This window comes from Herpailurus yagouaroundi, unplaced genomic scaffold (genome assembly GCF_014898765.1).
Source record: "Herpailurus yagouaroundi ecotype Mexico unplaced genomic scaffold, PumYag 28, whole genome shotgun sequence".
Lineage (NCBI taxonomy): Eukaryota > Metazoa > Chordata > Mammalia > Carnivora > Felidae > Herpailurus > Herpailurus yagouaroundi.
Genome location: NW_024412376.1, coordinates 43526054 through 43544337, shown reverse-complemented (window position 1 = coordinate 43544337; position 18284 = coordinate 43526054). Strand labels below are relative to the sequence as shown.

The 18284-nt window shown below is 40.4% G+C and overlaps 1 protein-coding gene across 11 annotated transcripts in view; it reads right to left on the bottom strand.

The window, feature by feature from the left end:
• ZNF827 (zinc finger protein 827) overlaps positions 1-18284 on the bottom strand; it is a 143630-nt gene that overhangs the window by 91462 nt on the left and 33884 nt on the right. For all 11 annotated transcript variants that reach the window (XR_005789506.1, XR_005789515.1, XR_005789516.1 and 8 more), the window contains exon 4: positions 17947-18180. Coding sequence is in view for 8 of the 11 variants with exons in the window: in XM_040473048.1 (XP_040328982.1) it covers positions 17947-18180 (234 nt within the window). In the remaining 3 variants the exon portion in view is untranslated. The remainder of the gene's footprint in view (positions 1-17946; positions 18181-18284) is intronic.

Here is an 18284-nt window from a genome sequence, read left to right as displayed (position 1 = left end):
GTTGAGCGACGCTCTCTCTCCGCTCTATCCTATCTCTAGATTGTACGGCCCCTGCAAATCCTGTAGTGCACTGCAATGATTACTCACACACGCGTGTCCCCTCTGGGCCAACCTGGCAGGGGAGAGCTAGATTCCCACTTGTCTTCCATCCCCAAGACATTGCCCCGGCCCTGGCACATTCGATGTGCTTCATGTATTATCCATCACACGTGTCACCTGAAGCACAGCACACAGGAGGCATGCGATGCTATCCTCTGTCTCTTGACTCCTCAGTCCTACACAGACACTCACACATGCAATGACCTCAAAAAAGTATGAAAGGATGGAACACTGGCCACGGCGCTGAAACAGACAACAAAAATGGACACAGGCATTTCACTCTCCAGGCGGTTCACCATCACGATCCCCAGCTAGCATTTTAGAATAACAAGAAGCTTAAGGAGCAACGCCAACTATGTATGCCATGCGGAAACAGTACACTTTTGAGAGGGCTATCCCTGTCAATTAGATAAATTAAAAATCTTTCATCTCCAACTTGCCATCCGCAAAGATACGGGGTTCTTGTTGGTCATAAACACACCGTCCGGGTATGAAACCTGATCCCCACAGACGGTGGTTTTATTATTAACACCCTGTGAACAACAGTGCAGGTCAAAAGGACCAGGTGAAGTGACATGAACAACTGGGAACAAGAAGTGAGATCACATGGTAACGTCCCGTCGCGGGGCCTGGCACCACCGGCATCTGATAAAGGCAGCCGCTTTCTGCCTTTGCTTTCTCTTGCTTGACTTTGCCCTTGCCAAAATCAAAATGGGATGGAGAGCTGGGCTGGGTTTCCTGGGTTGCTCGGGGAAGGACCGAGCCCCAGGCCTGCTCGAGCAGCGGTGAGGGTGGAGGCAGAAATGGAAACGCTATTCCACAGAAGTCTGACACTATCTGTCGGACTCTTTCTCCTCGGAGAGAAGCAATGAGGGACTGAGGCCAGCCTCAGCCCGGCGGCCATTCCCTCACCCTAAGACGGGGGCTGGGTCTCCAGCGAAATGGAGATAAACTTAGCTCCATTCTTCGTATGGATATTAAGAACCCGAGTCTTAGATGCTGAATGCTATTCTTCCTTTCCTCTTTCTTAGCCCACCCCGTCCTTCTGAAGTAGCCATCACTTGGAACACAAGCACACGCATCCTGACACAATTTGCTGGTCTTTAGGGGACTGGATTGGTATACGCTTCTCCCTGGGAAGTTTTATATTAAGTTTCGTTTTTCTCTACGGTGTGGCCCTTGGCTCATTTCCACCACGCGCAGAGTACGGTGGGCCTCAGCAGAAAAGCTCCCCATTCCTGCTCTGAGTAACGAAATCTAAGGCTGAGGATTTTCCATGGATGCTGCCACACCCCAGAGAGAGGGAACACAGGCTCGCTCTCACATCAGCTTCCTACTCTCCCTGTGGGCACACAGCTCATCTGCTCCTGGGGAAAATGAGAGGAAATGCTCTCCATGAAAGAATACCGTGATGCAGCAGATTTCTCTCTAGTTCTTCGAGTAATATACGAGGACCTTCAAAAACAATATTTCCCAACAGAGGAGCCCTACATGGCTTCTAGTACACACACACACACACACACACACACACACACACACAGTTTTTGATTCCCAAAACAATTTCAAAGATATTTTATCAAAGATATTTTATCAGAATTGGCCTTTGGAATTGGCTCACCAAAACTATAAACCACCTAGTGTTCCTCCTCTGTATCAGTGCTGTACATGGCCATCCAGGAAGGAGGGTACAGACATTTGATGATTTGGCTATGCACACTAGAATTCACAGTTCACTAGACAGAGGTAAGCAGGGGGTCAACTTAGAACCAAGTTTTTAAAAACATAAAATGAGGGAGGCAACTGGATGGCTTAGTTGGTTAAGTGTCCGACTTCGGCTCAGGTCATGATCTCATGGTTTGTGAGTTCGAGCCCGGCATCAGGCTCTGTGCTGAGAGCTCAGAGCCTGAGCCTGCTCTGGATTCTGTGTCTCCCTCTCTCTGCCCCTCCACTGCTCACGCTCTGTCTCTCTCTCAAAAGTAAACAAACATTAGAAGAAATGAAAATTAAACAAAAATAAAAACATACAATGAGGAACACCAGGTGTTCCATCTGAGTCTGCAAGAACAAATATGTCCTAAAAAATCGAACTTGAACTTTAAAGGCTGAAGAGTTCGTGAGACCTGGAAGTTCTCTTTCAGGGATCCAAGAAACCTTATTTTCTATTAAAGCAAAGTACTTGATGCTTTATCCTTCAGTCGACTTTTAAACTTGTCTTCACATCCTCTATACCAGCAAGCAACGCAACAGGTCCTTGCCTGGGATATCTCAGCTGGGCATTTACTCGTGTTTTCAGACTGGCCACAAAACTGGGACCACCATCATAGCACACATTTTAGACTATTCTGAGTATGATGTTACCTAGTGTTAGCTGACACAGGAGGCTCACGTGACGAAAAGGAGGTCCTTTGGACGTGCAGAAGACGATCACAAGTCAGAACACGTCCATCACGCTAAACAAATTCTGCATTCAATTTCACTTGTGTCCAATGACAATCAAGCATTAAAACGCTTTGGTCACCGGGGGCTCTTCTCCAACCAGCAGATGATGTAGGGCGGCTCAGTCATTATCTTTTGACCCCCGAGTGTCCTGGTGTTAATGTAAAACCTCTCCCAATCATCTTGTTTTCTTTTCATTTGATGATTTCACTGGAAATTAGCTAAAGAGGCACATTTAAACTGTATGTCTGCCATTTGGTAACATTCCAAATGATCTCAGTTTTTAAAAATTAACCTATTTTTCATCTAATGTCCAGCATATACTTCGCCTGTCTCCCATTAAAAAAGAAAGAAAGAAAGAAAAAAGAAAGAAAGGAGAGAAAAAGGGTCAATTAAAGTATCTGATCTAACGTTAAATCTATTTAACATTATTACCCTTTGCCATTTAATAAATCTAAGCCCTGTCCACCTCATCTGCTGTGATTAATTGGCCTTTATATATCCTCAATGAACATGAATGCTAGTTGGGGGTGGGAGGGGATGAATGCATAGGTTTTAAGCAGAATCCCTGAAAGATTCAGTTAAATTCTTGCTGACATAAAAATAACCAAAAAGCAGGGCTCCTGGGTGGCCCAGTCGGTCAAGGGCCTGACTCTTGATTCCAGCTCAGGTCATAATCTCAAGGTTTGTGAGTTGGAACCCCGCATCAGGCTCTGTGCTGACAGTGGGAAGCCTGCTTGGGATTCTCTCTCTCCCTCCCTCTCTGCCCTCCCCCGCCTGTCCATTCACTTTCTCTCTCTCAAAAAAAATAAATAAACTTAAAAAAAAAATAACCAAAAAGTGAGGTCCATCTCTGTTAGGTGATCGGTTGACCACTGCTTTATGCACAAAGAGGAGGGAGAAGGACAGAGAGAGTCCCTAATACTCAGAGAGAGTTATTTCAGTAACTGAGTTTTACTAAACTTTAAGTATTTTCCATTAAAAGATGATAACAGGGTATGAGTATATGCAGACAAGTTTAAAATGTTTTCCTTGGGTGGTGCTAAATATTACTGAATCACGTCCCAAATTATCTCTGTTGAGAAGTCCTGACTATTTCTCTTCCATTGGTTGATGCTTCCAGCAGCCAGGGAAGGGCTGGTAAACATGATGCAGAGCAGAACATCACGTAACAACAGAGGTAGAACCCAGGCAATAACTAACTAGAGTGAGATATGGGCAGCTATAGACGGGGTGGAAAAAGAATGTAGGACCCATGCAGGAGAGGGCACTGTCTTATTTCCCCTTGTGTCCCTAGTACCTAAAGCAGGGCTTAGAAAATAATAGGAGCTCAATGTTGAATGAATAAGTGAAAGAAAACAAAATAATAAGAAAGAATAATACATAATACATATAATACAAAAACAAAAAAATAAGAAAGACAAAAGACCATAAAGAAAAAATGGAAAGACTAAGAACTCAAGACTAGAGTTCATTTAAACCCCTAAGACATCTTTACATACTTGTGCCAGGAACCAAATCCTTCATAGCCAATGATAAATGAGGCTTTGCTTTTGATAGGGCACCGTCCCTAGTACTATGCTTGTGGAGATCCTTGAGCCATGGGCGGGACCATGTGATGGTGGGAAATGGTTCCTCTGGGCTCTTAATTCCCCATAATTCTTGGAGACATGAGTGCCTGGGTATCCTCACAATGTATTCTGGCTGTGTTTCAACCTTCTTTTCCAAATGTTTTTTTTAAATCAAAGTTACTTATAAGTAGCAATAAATGACTCATTTTAATTTCCCTTCCTCTCTCTGTTCCTGTGTCCTCTCCAGTGCAGGTGCTGAAGAGCACCAAAACAGCCAGCCAACTGGTGGCAGGAGGAGGAAGGGGAGGGAACCCCTAAACTGTGAATGAGGCCCCAATACTTAACCATTCACTGTTTGTTTGTTTGTTTGTTTGTTTCTTGACCACTCACTGTTACACACAGGATGAACACTGTAGCTCTGGGTGTCTCCCAGAAAGCCGAAAAAGAGTCGGATAGGAAGAGCTTTCTAACATAAACAATGTGTTAGGAGAAAATATTTTCAACAGCATTAAAATGGGATAAACAGGGCACAGAGGCTTTAGCACAAGGAACCGAAGGAGACCACCATCTGTCTCCGTTAAATTATCCTCCCACTCCCCAGTTTTCTTCTTTATTTTTCCACAGCTCTTTCAAACAAAGTGAAGAGAAAAAGATATTTTCTACATATTACCCAGTATGTGAGCTAATAGGTAAGCACTGATGAATTCTAAGTGACGACTACCACCAATATTCAACTGCACAGTGAGGCATGCTGATTCCACTCTCAAAATAAGTCCCACAAATCGCTGGAACTTCACCTTTCACTCTCATTAATCCTTTGCCTCTGCTGAGAGCCTCTCTCCCTCTCGACCAGAGGGGCCATTAAGTGTACCTTTGGCTACATGTATGTGGACCACAGGACTCCTCCAGTATGGTATCTCCATGAATAATACCCCCACCCTCAAACACTAAGAAGAATTTTTACTAGCAACAATAGGGAGGTGTGTGTATATGTTTAGGTGGGTTTAGGGGGGTAAGGATGATAGTAGTAGGAAGTAAGGAAGTGAGTTCATAAATCATTCTTTAAACAATGACCCTCACCGCCTGATTTTGGACCTAAGATGAAATGTGGTGGGTCACAAGTATATTCTATCACTTCTCCCCCATTTCTCCAGCTGTGGAGATAAGTGATCCAAGCATATGGCAAGTCACAGGAAACCAGGAAATGTGCTTGAATCCAGCTGCTATCCCATATTTAGAAAATAGGAAGTAAATCAACTCACAGCACCAACTCAGGATGGTTTAGATTTGGGGAAAATAGATACATGGGTTCAGTAAATAGAATTATGAGGAGGGGAGACCAAGATCCCTTCAGAAAGAATGTCACTGGTCCTCATATTTGGATAAAGCAAAAGTGCCACTTTTTAATCCTTTGTCTTCACATAAGACTAATAGAGACCATTAGGGAGAAATAGAAACAAAGCAAGCCTAAAGTGAGTAGAAGGAAGGAAATAATAAAGATTAGAGGAGAAATAAATGAAATAGAAACTAAAAACAAAACAAAACAAAAGAACAGAATAGATTAATGAAACCAGGAGCTGGTTCTTTGAAAAGATAAACAAAATTGACAAACTTTTAGCCAGACTCACCAAGAAAGAAGGAAGACTCACATGAAATCAGAAATGAAGGAGAAATAGTAAATGACACCACAGAAATACAAAGGATATAAGAGAATATTAGGAAAAATCATATGTCAACAAATTAGATAACCTAGAAGAAATGGATAAATTCCTAGAAACATAAAACCTTCTAAAACGGGTTCAGGAAGAAATAGAAAATTTGAAAAGACCAATTACTACCAATGAAACTAAATCAGTAATCAAAAAACTTCCAACAAACAGAAGTCCAGGATAAGATGGCTTCACAGGTGAATTCTATCAAACATTTAAATAAGAGTTAATACCTACTGATCTCAAACTATTCCAAAATAGAGAAGAGGAAGGAAAGCTACCAAATTCTTTCTACAAGACCATCATTTACCCAAGGACACTACAAAAATATAACTATAAGCTAATACCTTTGATGAACATAGATGCAAAAATCTTCAAAAAGCATTAGCAAACCAAATCCAACAATACATTCAAAAAACCCTTTACCATGATCAAGTGGAATTTATTTCAAGGATGCAAGCGTGGTTCAATATTTGCAAAGTAATCAACACGATATATCACATTAACAAGAGAAAGGATAAACACCATATGATCATCTCAATAGATACAGAAAAAGCATTTGACAAAGTACAACACCTACTCGTGATAAAAGCTCTAAACAAAGCAGGTTTAGAGGGAGCATATCTCAACATAATAAAGGTCATATATAAAAAAAAAAACACACAGCTAACATTATACTACTCAATGGTGAAAAACTGAGAACTTTTCCTCTAAGATCAACAATAAGAGTGAGATATCCACTCTCACCACTTTTATTCAACATAGTATTAGAAGTCCTAGTCACAGCAATCAGACAAGAAAAAGAAAAGAAGACATAGAAATCAGTAAGGAAGAGGTAGAACTTTCACTATTTGCAGATGACATGACACTATAAATAGCAAACTCTAAAGACTCCACCTAAAAACTACTAGAACTGATAAATGAATTCAGTAAGGTCACAAGATACAAAATTAACATACAGAAATCCATTGTATTTTTATACACTAATAATGAAGTAGCAGAAAGAGAAATTAAGAAAACAATCATATTTACAACTGCACTGAAAATAATAAAATACCTAGGAATAAACACAATCAAGAAGGTGAAAGACCTGTGCTCCAAAAACTATAAAACATTCATGAAATTAAAAATGACAGAAACAAATGGAAACATGGTCCATGCTCATGGATTAGAAGAAGCAATATTGTTAAAATGCCCATACTACCCAAAGCAATCTACAGATTTAAGGCAATCCTTATCAAAATACCAACACTACTTTTCGCAGACTAGAACAAATAATACTAAGATTTGTATGGGACCATAAAAGACCCTGAATAGACCAGGCAATACTGAGACAGAGGAACAAAGCTGAAAGTATCACAATCCCAGATTTTAAGTTATACTACAAAGCTGTAGTAATCAAAACAGTATGATAGTGGCACAAAAAATACACACATAGATGAATAGAACAGAATAGAAAGCCCCCAAATCAACCCATGCTTGTATGGTCAATTACTCTACAACAAAGGAGGCAAGAATATGTAATGGGAAAAAGACAGTCTCTTCAATAAATGGTGTTGAGAAAACTGGACAGCTACACGCAAAAGAATGACACTGAATCACTTTCTTACAGCATACACAAAATTAAACTTGAAATGGATTAAAGACCTAAATATGAGATGTGAAACCATAAAACTCCTAGAAGAAGACATAGGAGTAATTTCTCTAACATTGACCATAGAAACATTTTTCTAGATATGTCTGCTCAAGTAAGGGAAACAAAAGCAAAAGTAAACTATTTGGACTATACCAAAATCAAACGCTTTTGCACAAGCACAGAAAACCTCAACAAAACGAAAAGGCAATCTACTGAGTGGGAGAAGATATTTGCAAATAATATACCCAATAAGGAGTTAATAACCGAAATATGTAAAGAACTTATATAACTCAACACCTTCAAAATTAATAATCCAGTTAAAACTGGGCAGAAGACATGAATATTTTTCCAAAGAAGACATACAGACAGCCAATAGACACATGAAAAGATGCTCAACATCACCCATCATCAGTGAAATCCAAGTCAAAACCACCATGAGATAGCACCTTCAGTCAAAATGGCTAATATCAACAAGAAACAACAGATTTTGGAGAGGATTTGGAGAAAAAGGAACCCTCTTACACAGTTGGTAGGAATGCAGACACTGGTGCAGACACTGTGCAAAAGAGCACGGAGTTTCCCAAAAAAATTAAAAACAAAATTACCATATGACCCAGTAATTCTACCACTGGATATTTACCCAAAGAAAATAAAAACACTAATTCAAAAATATATATGCACCTCTATGTTATTTACAATAGCTCAGATATGGAAGCAACCCAAGTGTCTATCTATAGATGAAGGGATAAAAAAGATGTGGTCTATATTTATGCAACAGAATATTACTCAGCCATAAAAAGGACGGAGATCTTGTCATTTCTAACAGCATGAATAGACCCAGGGGTATTACGCTAAGTGAAATAAGTCAGTAAGAAAAAGACAAATACCATATGATTTTACTCATATGTGGAATTTAAGAAACAAACAAATAAACAAAGAAAAAAAGAGACAAACAAAAAACCAGACTCTTAAACACAGAGAACAAACTGATGCTTGCCAGAGGTGTGGTGGATGGGGGTATGGGTGAAATAGATTAAAAAGATTAACAGTACACTTATCTTGATGAGCACTGAGTCATCTATATTATTGCTGAATCATTATTTTGTATACCTAAAATTAACATAACACTGTGTGTTAAAATTTTTTAATTTAGAACTTTATTTATTTATTTTTTTTTTTATTTTTTTATTTTTTTAAGAGGAACAGAGGCACCTGGGTGGCTCAGTCAGTTAAGCGTCTGACTCTTGATTTAGGCTCAGGTCATGATCTCACGGTTCCTGAGTTCGAACCCTGCATCGGGCCCCAAGCTGACAGCATGGAGCCCACTTGGGATTCTCTCTCTCCCTCTTTCTGATCATGCTCTCTTTCTCTCTCAAAATAAATCAATAAAACTTAAAAAAAGAAGAAGAAGAAGAATAGAAGCCATAAGGGAGAACAGTTTGCTTCATTACTTTCCCATTCTTGGTCCAATATGGACACTCCCCTACCCAATGGAAACACGTCCCATTGCTCTCAGGTTGTGGCTATCTTCTGGAGCTTATGTACTGAGTGACCCAGGCACTATCACCCGCTTGAGCCCCTGCTCAGTGGGTGATGGGCCACTGAGCAGCAGACAGGCTACTTGACAGTGGAGAAAGGATTTCCTTCTTCAGCGGTAGATCTGTGATACCTGTTTGTACCCAGATGAGCACAGAACCCATTGGGGTTTAATTATACACGTGAATAAGTTAAAGGTGAAAGGGTAATAAGCCGATGAGGAGAAAAACCCCTGTGGAATGAGAATGTTTTAGATCTCTCGTTGAGGGAAATAGTGGCCATGCTCTTCCTCACAAGACTATAACTGTGGTAACATATAGCCAAAAAGGCCGAGACCTTTTTGAGGACCACGAAAACTAGGGTGGTAGAGGAGATCCTAATGCACCGATAGGGCATGCAGCTTCTACCGGGCAGGGAAATTTGTCCTCTGTGTGAAAAATGGAATAGAATGTTTGACTGGTTACTCAAATATTTGCATCCGCACTGCAATTGGATCCCTCCAAAAATGAAGCTTCTGCTTCGAGCTGTCACCATTGAATAGTACTTATCAGTGGCCTCTCTTTGCCACGGTTCACGTAATACCTGCAGTCATTTATACCAGAACACAGAAAACAACACAGCAACGAGGAGGGCACACTATTCCAGCTGCAAACACATTTTCTAGGTGGCATTCTTCATTCTTTTGCTCTGTATTATTAAAGGAAGACCTGGAACCCCTCCACACTTCATCCTACCCTGCCTGCACTCCACCCCACCCCCACCCGCCATCCTACAGCCCTACCCTCACCCCTTACAGCTGTGATCAAACCCTTGCCTCCCCCAGTTCAGCCAAACAGAAAAGGAATCTATAATGAAGGTGGAGCCTATAAAATTCCTTTCAGAGTTCTTGCCTGGCTTCTGGAAACGCACGCCAATACAAATTTTCGTGGCTATATTAATATATGCAGCTATGCAACAGGGAAATGATAATAAAACAAGAGCCCTTTTGAGTCCAGTCCTTCTGAGTCCCAGGCCTCAGTGTGGGAGGCGGAGGAAGCTGGGTCAAGAAAGCAAAAGGGTGAGCAGAGGGGTGAGGGCTCTAAGGGGAAAAGGAGTTCCCAGAGGCTCTGGCCCTGGGGGTGTGAACCGGAAAAGCTCCTGCATTAAGGCGGGGAGCAGAGCAGCAACAGCCATTCAGGTGTGTCCCTCCAAGACCTGTAAGCTGTGTGTGACATTACAAATGAATAGAAGGGTGCATGCTAGTCAAAGAATGAGGGTAACGCCAGTTACGGTGGGAGAATCTGTTCGAAGCAAGTTCTCTCTTCTTGCTGAGAAAAGGATGGTGCTTCCAGAACTGCATATGGCAAGTTGCTACTCTGTCTGCCTGAACAGTCAGGTAAATAACACCACTGTACCTCCATTGAGTTTAACAAGACCTAGACCTTCAAGAAAATGATTCTCTTTGGTATATAAACATGCCACATTTTTATCTTATTAAAGTGATCTATTCCCTGTTTGTATAAGACATAGTTTTCACACTCCAAATACCTTCAATTCTCACTGAGTTTTCAAGTACTAAAAAAAGAGTCTAATTCCTTATTTAAGATTTAACTCCTGGGGTGCCTGCGTGGCTTAGTTGGTTAAGTCTCCGACTCTTGATTTTGGTTCAGGTCATGATCTCACATTTTGTAAGTTCAAGCCCCACATCAGGCTGTGCGCTGATAACATGGAGCCTTCTTGGGATTCTGTCTCTCCCTTTCTCTGCCCCTCCCTGCTTGCACTGTCTCTCTCAAAATAAATAAACTTAAAAAAAAAAAGATAGAACTCCCCCAGTTATGGGTTTTCTGTGTACGTGTGTGTACATACATATATACGTATACAGATACATATATGTACACATATATGTATACATATACATACACATGCATATCCCAAGAGTTGCTTAGGATATATATGGCATGAGGACAGTGATCTAGCCATTAGTTGTAAGCCCCATTACTAGTCACATTCATTGTAAGTCATTTCAGAAGCTGACATACAAATACCCTTTGCCATCAGCTGAATCATAGAATGCTATGGCAAATGCAGAAATCAGACAGGTCAACTGCACTAGGGAGGTCTGTGTTAAATAAATTAGCTTTCATAGCTTTATATCTGAAAATTAAATGCTGTGCTCATATAAGCAAGGACAGGCTTTCATTTAAAAAAATTTTTTTTTCAACGTTTATTTATTTTTGGGACAGAGAGAGACAGAGCATGAACGGGGGAGGGGCAGAGAGAGAGGGAGACACAGAATCAGAAACAGGCTCCAGGCTCTGAGCCATCAGCCCAGAGCCCGACGCGGGGCTCGAACTCACAGACGGTGAGATCGTGACCTGGCTGAAGTCGGACGCTTAACCGACTGCGCCACCCAGGCGCCCCTGGGCTTTCATTTTAATACTAAACTATTCTGCATTTTCACTTAATTTTTGGAATTACAGAAAACATGACGGTGCTCACAAGCAACAAAAGAAAAAAACAGTGAACCTGGACTGTATCAAAATTAAAACCTTTTGAGCTACAAATAATGCCATTAAGAAAATGGAAAGACAGTCAGCAGAATGGGAGAACATATTCGCCAATCAGGTATCTGATCAGGGGCTTATATCCAGAATTGCTAAGGAACTTTTACAACTCAAGACTAAAAAGACAATAACTCAAAAAGCAGGAAAAGGACTTGAACAGACATTTCTCCAAAGAAGATACACAAAATGGCCAATAAGCATGTGAAAATATCCCCAGCATCTTAAGTCATCAGGAAACACAAATCAAAACCACAGTGGAATACTAGTGCATACCCAGTATGACAGCTATAATAAAAAAGACAGGTAATAATAGGTTTTGGCAAAGATGTGGAAAAATTAGAACTCTCATACATTGCTGAATGTCAAAAGGTGCAGGAATGTCAAAAGGTGCAGCTGCTTTGACAAATAGTTTGACAGTTCCTCAAAGTGTTGCATATGGAGTTACCATTGGATTCAGCAGCCCACTCCTAGGTATACGCCCAAGAGAAACTAAATATGAGTCCCCAAAAAAACTTGGACATAAGCGATTACAGCAGCCAAAAGTTGGGCAACAACCCAAACTTTCATCAATAGATGACTCAATAAACAAAATGTGGTATTATCTCTATTTTATACCACATATAAAATTAATATTAATTTTTGATGTATTTATTCCAATAATATTCAATGGAATATTATTCAGCCATAAAAAGGAATAAATTACTATAGATGAGCAACAAAGATGAACCTTAAAAACGTTATGCTAAGTGAGAGAAGTCAGTTACAAAAGAGCGTATATTGTATGTTTTCATTCATATGAAATGTACAGAATAGGCAAATCTATAAAGACAAAGAGCAGATTAGGGATTGTCTAGGGTTGGCGGTGGTATGGGGATGGTTGAGGACTGACTGCTAATGGATAGTTCTTTTCAAGGTGATGAAAATGTTCTATAACTAACTGGTGACAGGTGCAAAACTCTGTGACTATACTAAAAACCATTCAACTGCACAAAAGCCAACATTGCCCAAGAATAATCATGAAAATTAACAACAAAGAACACTGAAAAAAGCAGGATTAATCTGAGGCTCACAACCAACACTATCTTGATTTATTAAGTACATGTGTCCTTCTACAGAAAGGTTCCCAGATACCATTATTTCATAATAAGTTAAAAAGAACCTCTACTGAAGATGCTCTTTTTAAAAAATAAAATGTACATTTAATAGAGCTTTGCTCCCTGTCAGCCTTAACGTAGGCATGTTACTCAGATGGACAAAATTTATTTCTCTCATTGACCATTTCCTCGGCACAGGGTTTCTCAAAACTTAGCTGTCAGGTTCACTTGGAGGGCTTGCAAAAACACAGAGAGCTGGGCCTCCAACCTCAGAGTCTGAACAAGGTCCAGAGTAGAGTTCAAGAATTTGTATTTCGAACATTTCCCTATCCTCCCCCACCCATGCTGATTCTGCCAGTCTGGGGACCACTCTTTGAGAAGCAACGCCACAGCACATACAGAGCTGAGGCTGGCTAGGCAGAGTCCTGGCTGGGCGGGTCTTCCCCAAGACTCTACCAGAAAAGAAAGGTAAAAGTCATCCAAAGGCCAAAACGCATTTACATTCAATATTTAAATAACAGCAATTACCATAATCTGCTCCTCAAACTTTTGTGGTTCACACATATTGTTTATCTTCCTGGTTTCATGCCACCCCCATTCTTGCCCACCCAAGACGCATTTCTGGGGATTCTTCTCCCTCACAGCCATCCTATAAGACCGCAGCCATGTCTGCCCAACGTGACCTTATCCCTAGTGACAGAAGTTTCCACTGGTGGATCCCACTTGGGGCTGGGGCAATCAGCTGGAATTTGGAATTGGGACTAAGAAATTTCGTTTTGGCTCCTCTTTTGAATAAAAGGCAAACTCAGAAAGCTGCAAGAAATTGCCATTTTCCGCCATGTGAACTGGGTAATCGAAAAAGCCCATCTGCATTGTACAGAGAAGCAGGGATGAGGTAGAGAATGAGAGCTTTCTGGTTTCCACGTGGTCCTCCAGACTCTGGCTTCAGTGAGGGACACGCCTTTCTGCATCCCTCCCCTGGGGTTCCATAAGTTTACCCCAAACCTGCATCTTCTGTTAGACTCTCCTGGCTTGCCTAAACCGGCTGAAGAGGATTTATTATGTACAACCAAAAAGGCCTTAATTAAAACTGTTAATAAAGTCAATTTGGGGGTCTCTTTCCTCTCTGTTTCAGTTCACCCCAGAGATTAAACTCATCTTAAACTTCATCGCACCCAAGTTCACCTGCTTCTAAATATTTCATAACTATGGGACACCTGGCTTCCTCAGTCGGTAGCATGCAACTCTTGATCTTGGGGTCGTGAGTTTGAGTCCCATGCTGGGGATAGAGACCACTTTAAAAAATTATAATAAATAAATAATAAATAAATAAGAAAATAAATTAATATTTCATAGCTGAAGCCCTATCTTACTCAGGAGATTCCCTGAATCCTACACCATTATGTATTTCAAATCTAGGGCCTGCTTGGATTTCTCTAGAAAGGCAATTATAATTTATTGTTCTCTCTAAGACTAGACCGGGATAAATAAATATAAATCAGAAATGAATATAAATCAATTCAGTTTCTTTCCTTGAGCAAAGAAATAAGAAAACCTATAGATGTGTTTCAAATTAAGGTCTAATATTAGGTTGTATTTACCATGGTAGATAAATTTAAGTGTTTAGTTTTTCATTAATGTTTCTGAAATAACTTCAACTTTTATTTTTGTGGAATTCATATTTTTGAGATTGCATTCTTAACCCGCTACTTCTAGGTTCATCTACAAATATGTTACATTTGATGTATTTATTCCCACGCAAGCATGCGGCTCCCCAAAAGGAGAAGGGGCGTTTCTTTATCTCTGTGTGTCCAGCTACTTCTCTCACCGCACAACAGAGACAAAACAGATAAAGTTTTGTGTTGCCTTCAACACTGCATCTCATCTGCAGCAACACATCTGTTCCATAAGTTTGTGAGGTCACTAGACGTTGCAAAACCAGGGTTTAATAGTGACAGGATTCTCTTTGTCTAATGTTACACATCCTCTGTATTGAACTTAGGATTTTGGCCTCCTTAAATCAAGACTTCTGGGAATTATCTTTGGCAACTATGCGCCTTAGCAAAAAAGTCTGATTGTTTTGGCTGCCTTGTGTCACATAACAACAGGTAGTCACAGACATCCAGCAGTTTCCTTAGAGTGGGTTGCTTTCTTTATGGTAATCAATTTACTTGGCCCAGCTGTCAGGCACTTGACTTCCCAATTAACAACTGGAAGCAGAACTTGAGCCGCAGGAAGGAAGAAAACTCAGATTTTCCCAAACACACAGTTAATGAAAAATTTAGCCTAGCCTCTACCTCATCTGTGTTTTTCCCATAAAACGTAAATGTCAATTTGGAAAACAATATACCTACAGACATTTCTCCACACAGGAAAGTTTCACATGATATTTCACTAGGCCCTGTGCCCAACATCCATCACTGAGGAGTCAACATAAATTAATTTAAAACTGGAAATGAGGCAGCCAAAATTGTTGACCAGTTTCCTCGTAATTAATTCCGTGAAAAGACTAAGAGTGCCTGCACTACAGACCACAGCTTCTAATCTCAAGGAAATAAGCAACACAGAAGAAAAATCCTTTTATTCCACATCTTCTCAAATCTGGAAGAAGGAAAAAAAAATGTATACTAATGCATGGGGCATATTTTCTCACCCAACTATTCCTGGCCGAAAGGATTTTTCTCCATGTCACAGAAGACTATAAATGAAAATCAGCAAGGCAAGAGGGACTCCTGTTCATGAGAACGCCTGCAGAAGGGCTTTGTGGGTATCAACCCAGGTGAACCTAATGCAGCCTTGACTAACCTGCATGTGTGCAAGGACATCCATGTATGGACAAGAGCAAGACCTCTTGTCCATAGAGGGACGGGAACTATCATGGGAAAGGGGATTTGAAGACACCAACAAGTCCTTTACTTGGATGTCTTTCAGTGTATGAATCCTGAAATTGCTAAAATTACATCTTGAGGAGAGAGAGCATAGGAAGTTTTTGCCTAACATCCTTCCAAAAGCACTGCTTCATCCATGATTAGAAACTCTAATATCCACTTTAAACCCAATCAAGAGTGAGTCCTCTTTACCCTGTGGCTTAGGAATGGAAGAAGCTTGTTTTTAAGTTACATGTCTTGTTTTAGGACTAACTTGGAAACTTCTTCACAGTTTAACCTGATCATAATCTGCTAGAGGGTAGATGTGTGGAATTCTAAGTGCAAAATGCTTGTGGAATGGAAGCCACTGCCCTGGTCTGCCTCTACTAGATCATAACCATCTAGAAGAAGATAGGGGCTGTGATGCATATCCTTTTGACCTAAGTCTCCTGCAAAAAAAATGTTGGGGAATTTTTTCAGGACAAAAAAAGAGTTATGTTAGTCGTTCGAACAAGTTTTCACTTCCACGCTAGGAAGCAGGGCAGATGCCCTTTGGAAGTACGACTGTGTCATAACATTCAACTGTTGTTGAATAGCACATGTACTCAATGTAAGTCAACATAAACATTTAGAAGGGTCACTGTTGTCTACAAATATCAGTAAATGTGCAAGGCTGTATGAACATATTCTATTTGAGAGATATCATTATTATCTAGGAAATGATTTCATACTTGAGTGTCTCAAATCACATCTGTTCAAAGGGTCAGGATAAAATGTCTTCCTTAAAGAACATCTTTTCACAGGACACCTGGGTGGCTCAGTCAGTTAAGCATCTGACTCTTGATCTCAGCTCAGGTCTTGATCTTAGGGTCGTGAGTTCGAGCCCTGACCTAGGCTCCACACTGGGCATGGAGCCTACTTTAAAAAAAAAACAGTTTCCTAAAATCTCATTGCATATTATCTTTTGGTGCCACCCCAGCTCTCCCTGCTCACAATCCTGGTTGTATAACAAACTCTGAAACAGAAATAGTATCCACTAGGATCCTACCAACAGGAGTTACTGCTGATAGAGGGTCACTGCCATATGAAAGCCTATGCTACACAAGAAGAATCAGAGAGCTGTGTGATCCCTTTGAATTGACTGGAAAAACAACAGACATTATACTCTGTCACTGAGACTTTTCGACACAGGAAGGAGGGCTCAAATATATGAAAATATGTTGGCCTGAACACCATTTTTTTAAACTTTCAGCTTTCGGCAATCAGCACAATCTTGCTAGACCTCCCATCTGCTAAAAAGAAGCTGAACCATCACTGTGAAGTTTAGAAAAACGGGGCTATAATAAGGATGTAATAACTGTCTTATGCTTTATCTATAATAAATCATATTCCCCTGAAGTTCCAGTGTGTTCTAAATTAACATCAAAGGAAAGAATTCTTAACCCCACCAACTGGCAAATACAGGAATTTCAACTGTTCTGATATAATGGCTCTAAGTAAATCACTATTAATTTCTTACTTCCCAACCTACTGGTCAACCAGAAACACAGTCAGAATTGCTGATGAAATTACCAGGAACGAATATCCCTAATGTATTTCCTGCTTTCATCCTCCAAGCACAGCAAGTTACAAACTGAAAGGGCTTTTGATTCATATTAACATTTTGAATATAGTTTCTAAAAATCACCTTTAGTGAACTGAGGCTGGGATATGACTTGGTAAGTATTATTATTGATGAAACTTTTCTTTCCACGCTCTGAAAGTCATACTTTTGAGTTCAGAAGACCCTAAATTTTTACCTGTTTTGAAGGCACATATGGGAGACTGCATGGAAAAGAACCCAAAATACATGAATTTCAAATTATAACCCATTTCTCCTACCGCTGACAGGCTGGGATTACATTTAGATATGATTAAAATATTATTCATTCATCCCAAGAACTTAGATTAATTATTATAATATTCCATTATGAAATTTTCTCTTCATAAAATCTCTTATTGCCACTCTATTGGTAATTACTTCAAGTGCCATCTCAACTGCTTATTAAGAAAAATATTTTTAATGGTTCTTAACGAATACAGTATAAATACACACAGAAAGAAAGGTCCTCTATTAAGAAAGAATAGATATTTTGACCAATTAGCAGAAGTGCTTTGAACGTCATTAGAACCCACTTAAGATTATGACCTGCATCATCTTAGAAAGCAACAGTGTCTTCCAACAATTTCCAGGAAAAGAAGGCTGTATTTCACAAGACAGGTACACAGTTAACGTCCGCAAACAGACTCGTACACACGACACAGCAACGTGAGCCAAGTCATCCAGTCACTCCTGAATTCACCTCAATAATGTGATGTTGCCACCATTAGGCTAATTACAACCCGTGCAGGAAGGAGCCCAGCTGACTTCAAATGAAATGAGCAGAATGTGGATATTTTAGAATAAACCAAGTACCTGATAGTTTCATGAGAAGTTCGGACGCTGCTTTGACTGACATATCCGGCCTTAGCACGTTCCCCTTCCCCTCCTGGGGCTTAAGGGTGTCCTCAGCGATGCTTGGGGCTGACACTTCAGATTCCGGGCTGAACACATAGCTGGACCGAGGCAAAGCGGCACTTAAGGCCTCTTCTTCCTTCGGCTCCTCTTTCACTTTAAAATTAAGATTCATGGGCTCCTTCTGATTTGCAGCTGTCAGAAGAAGAAAAGTATTGTATATATACATATACAAAAGGCCACTCCCCCTCTTAGCTGCCCCCGGACTTAATGAGATAGGGAATGCACAATCAGTGTGC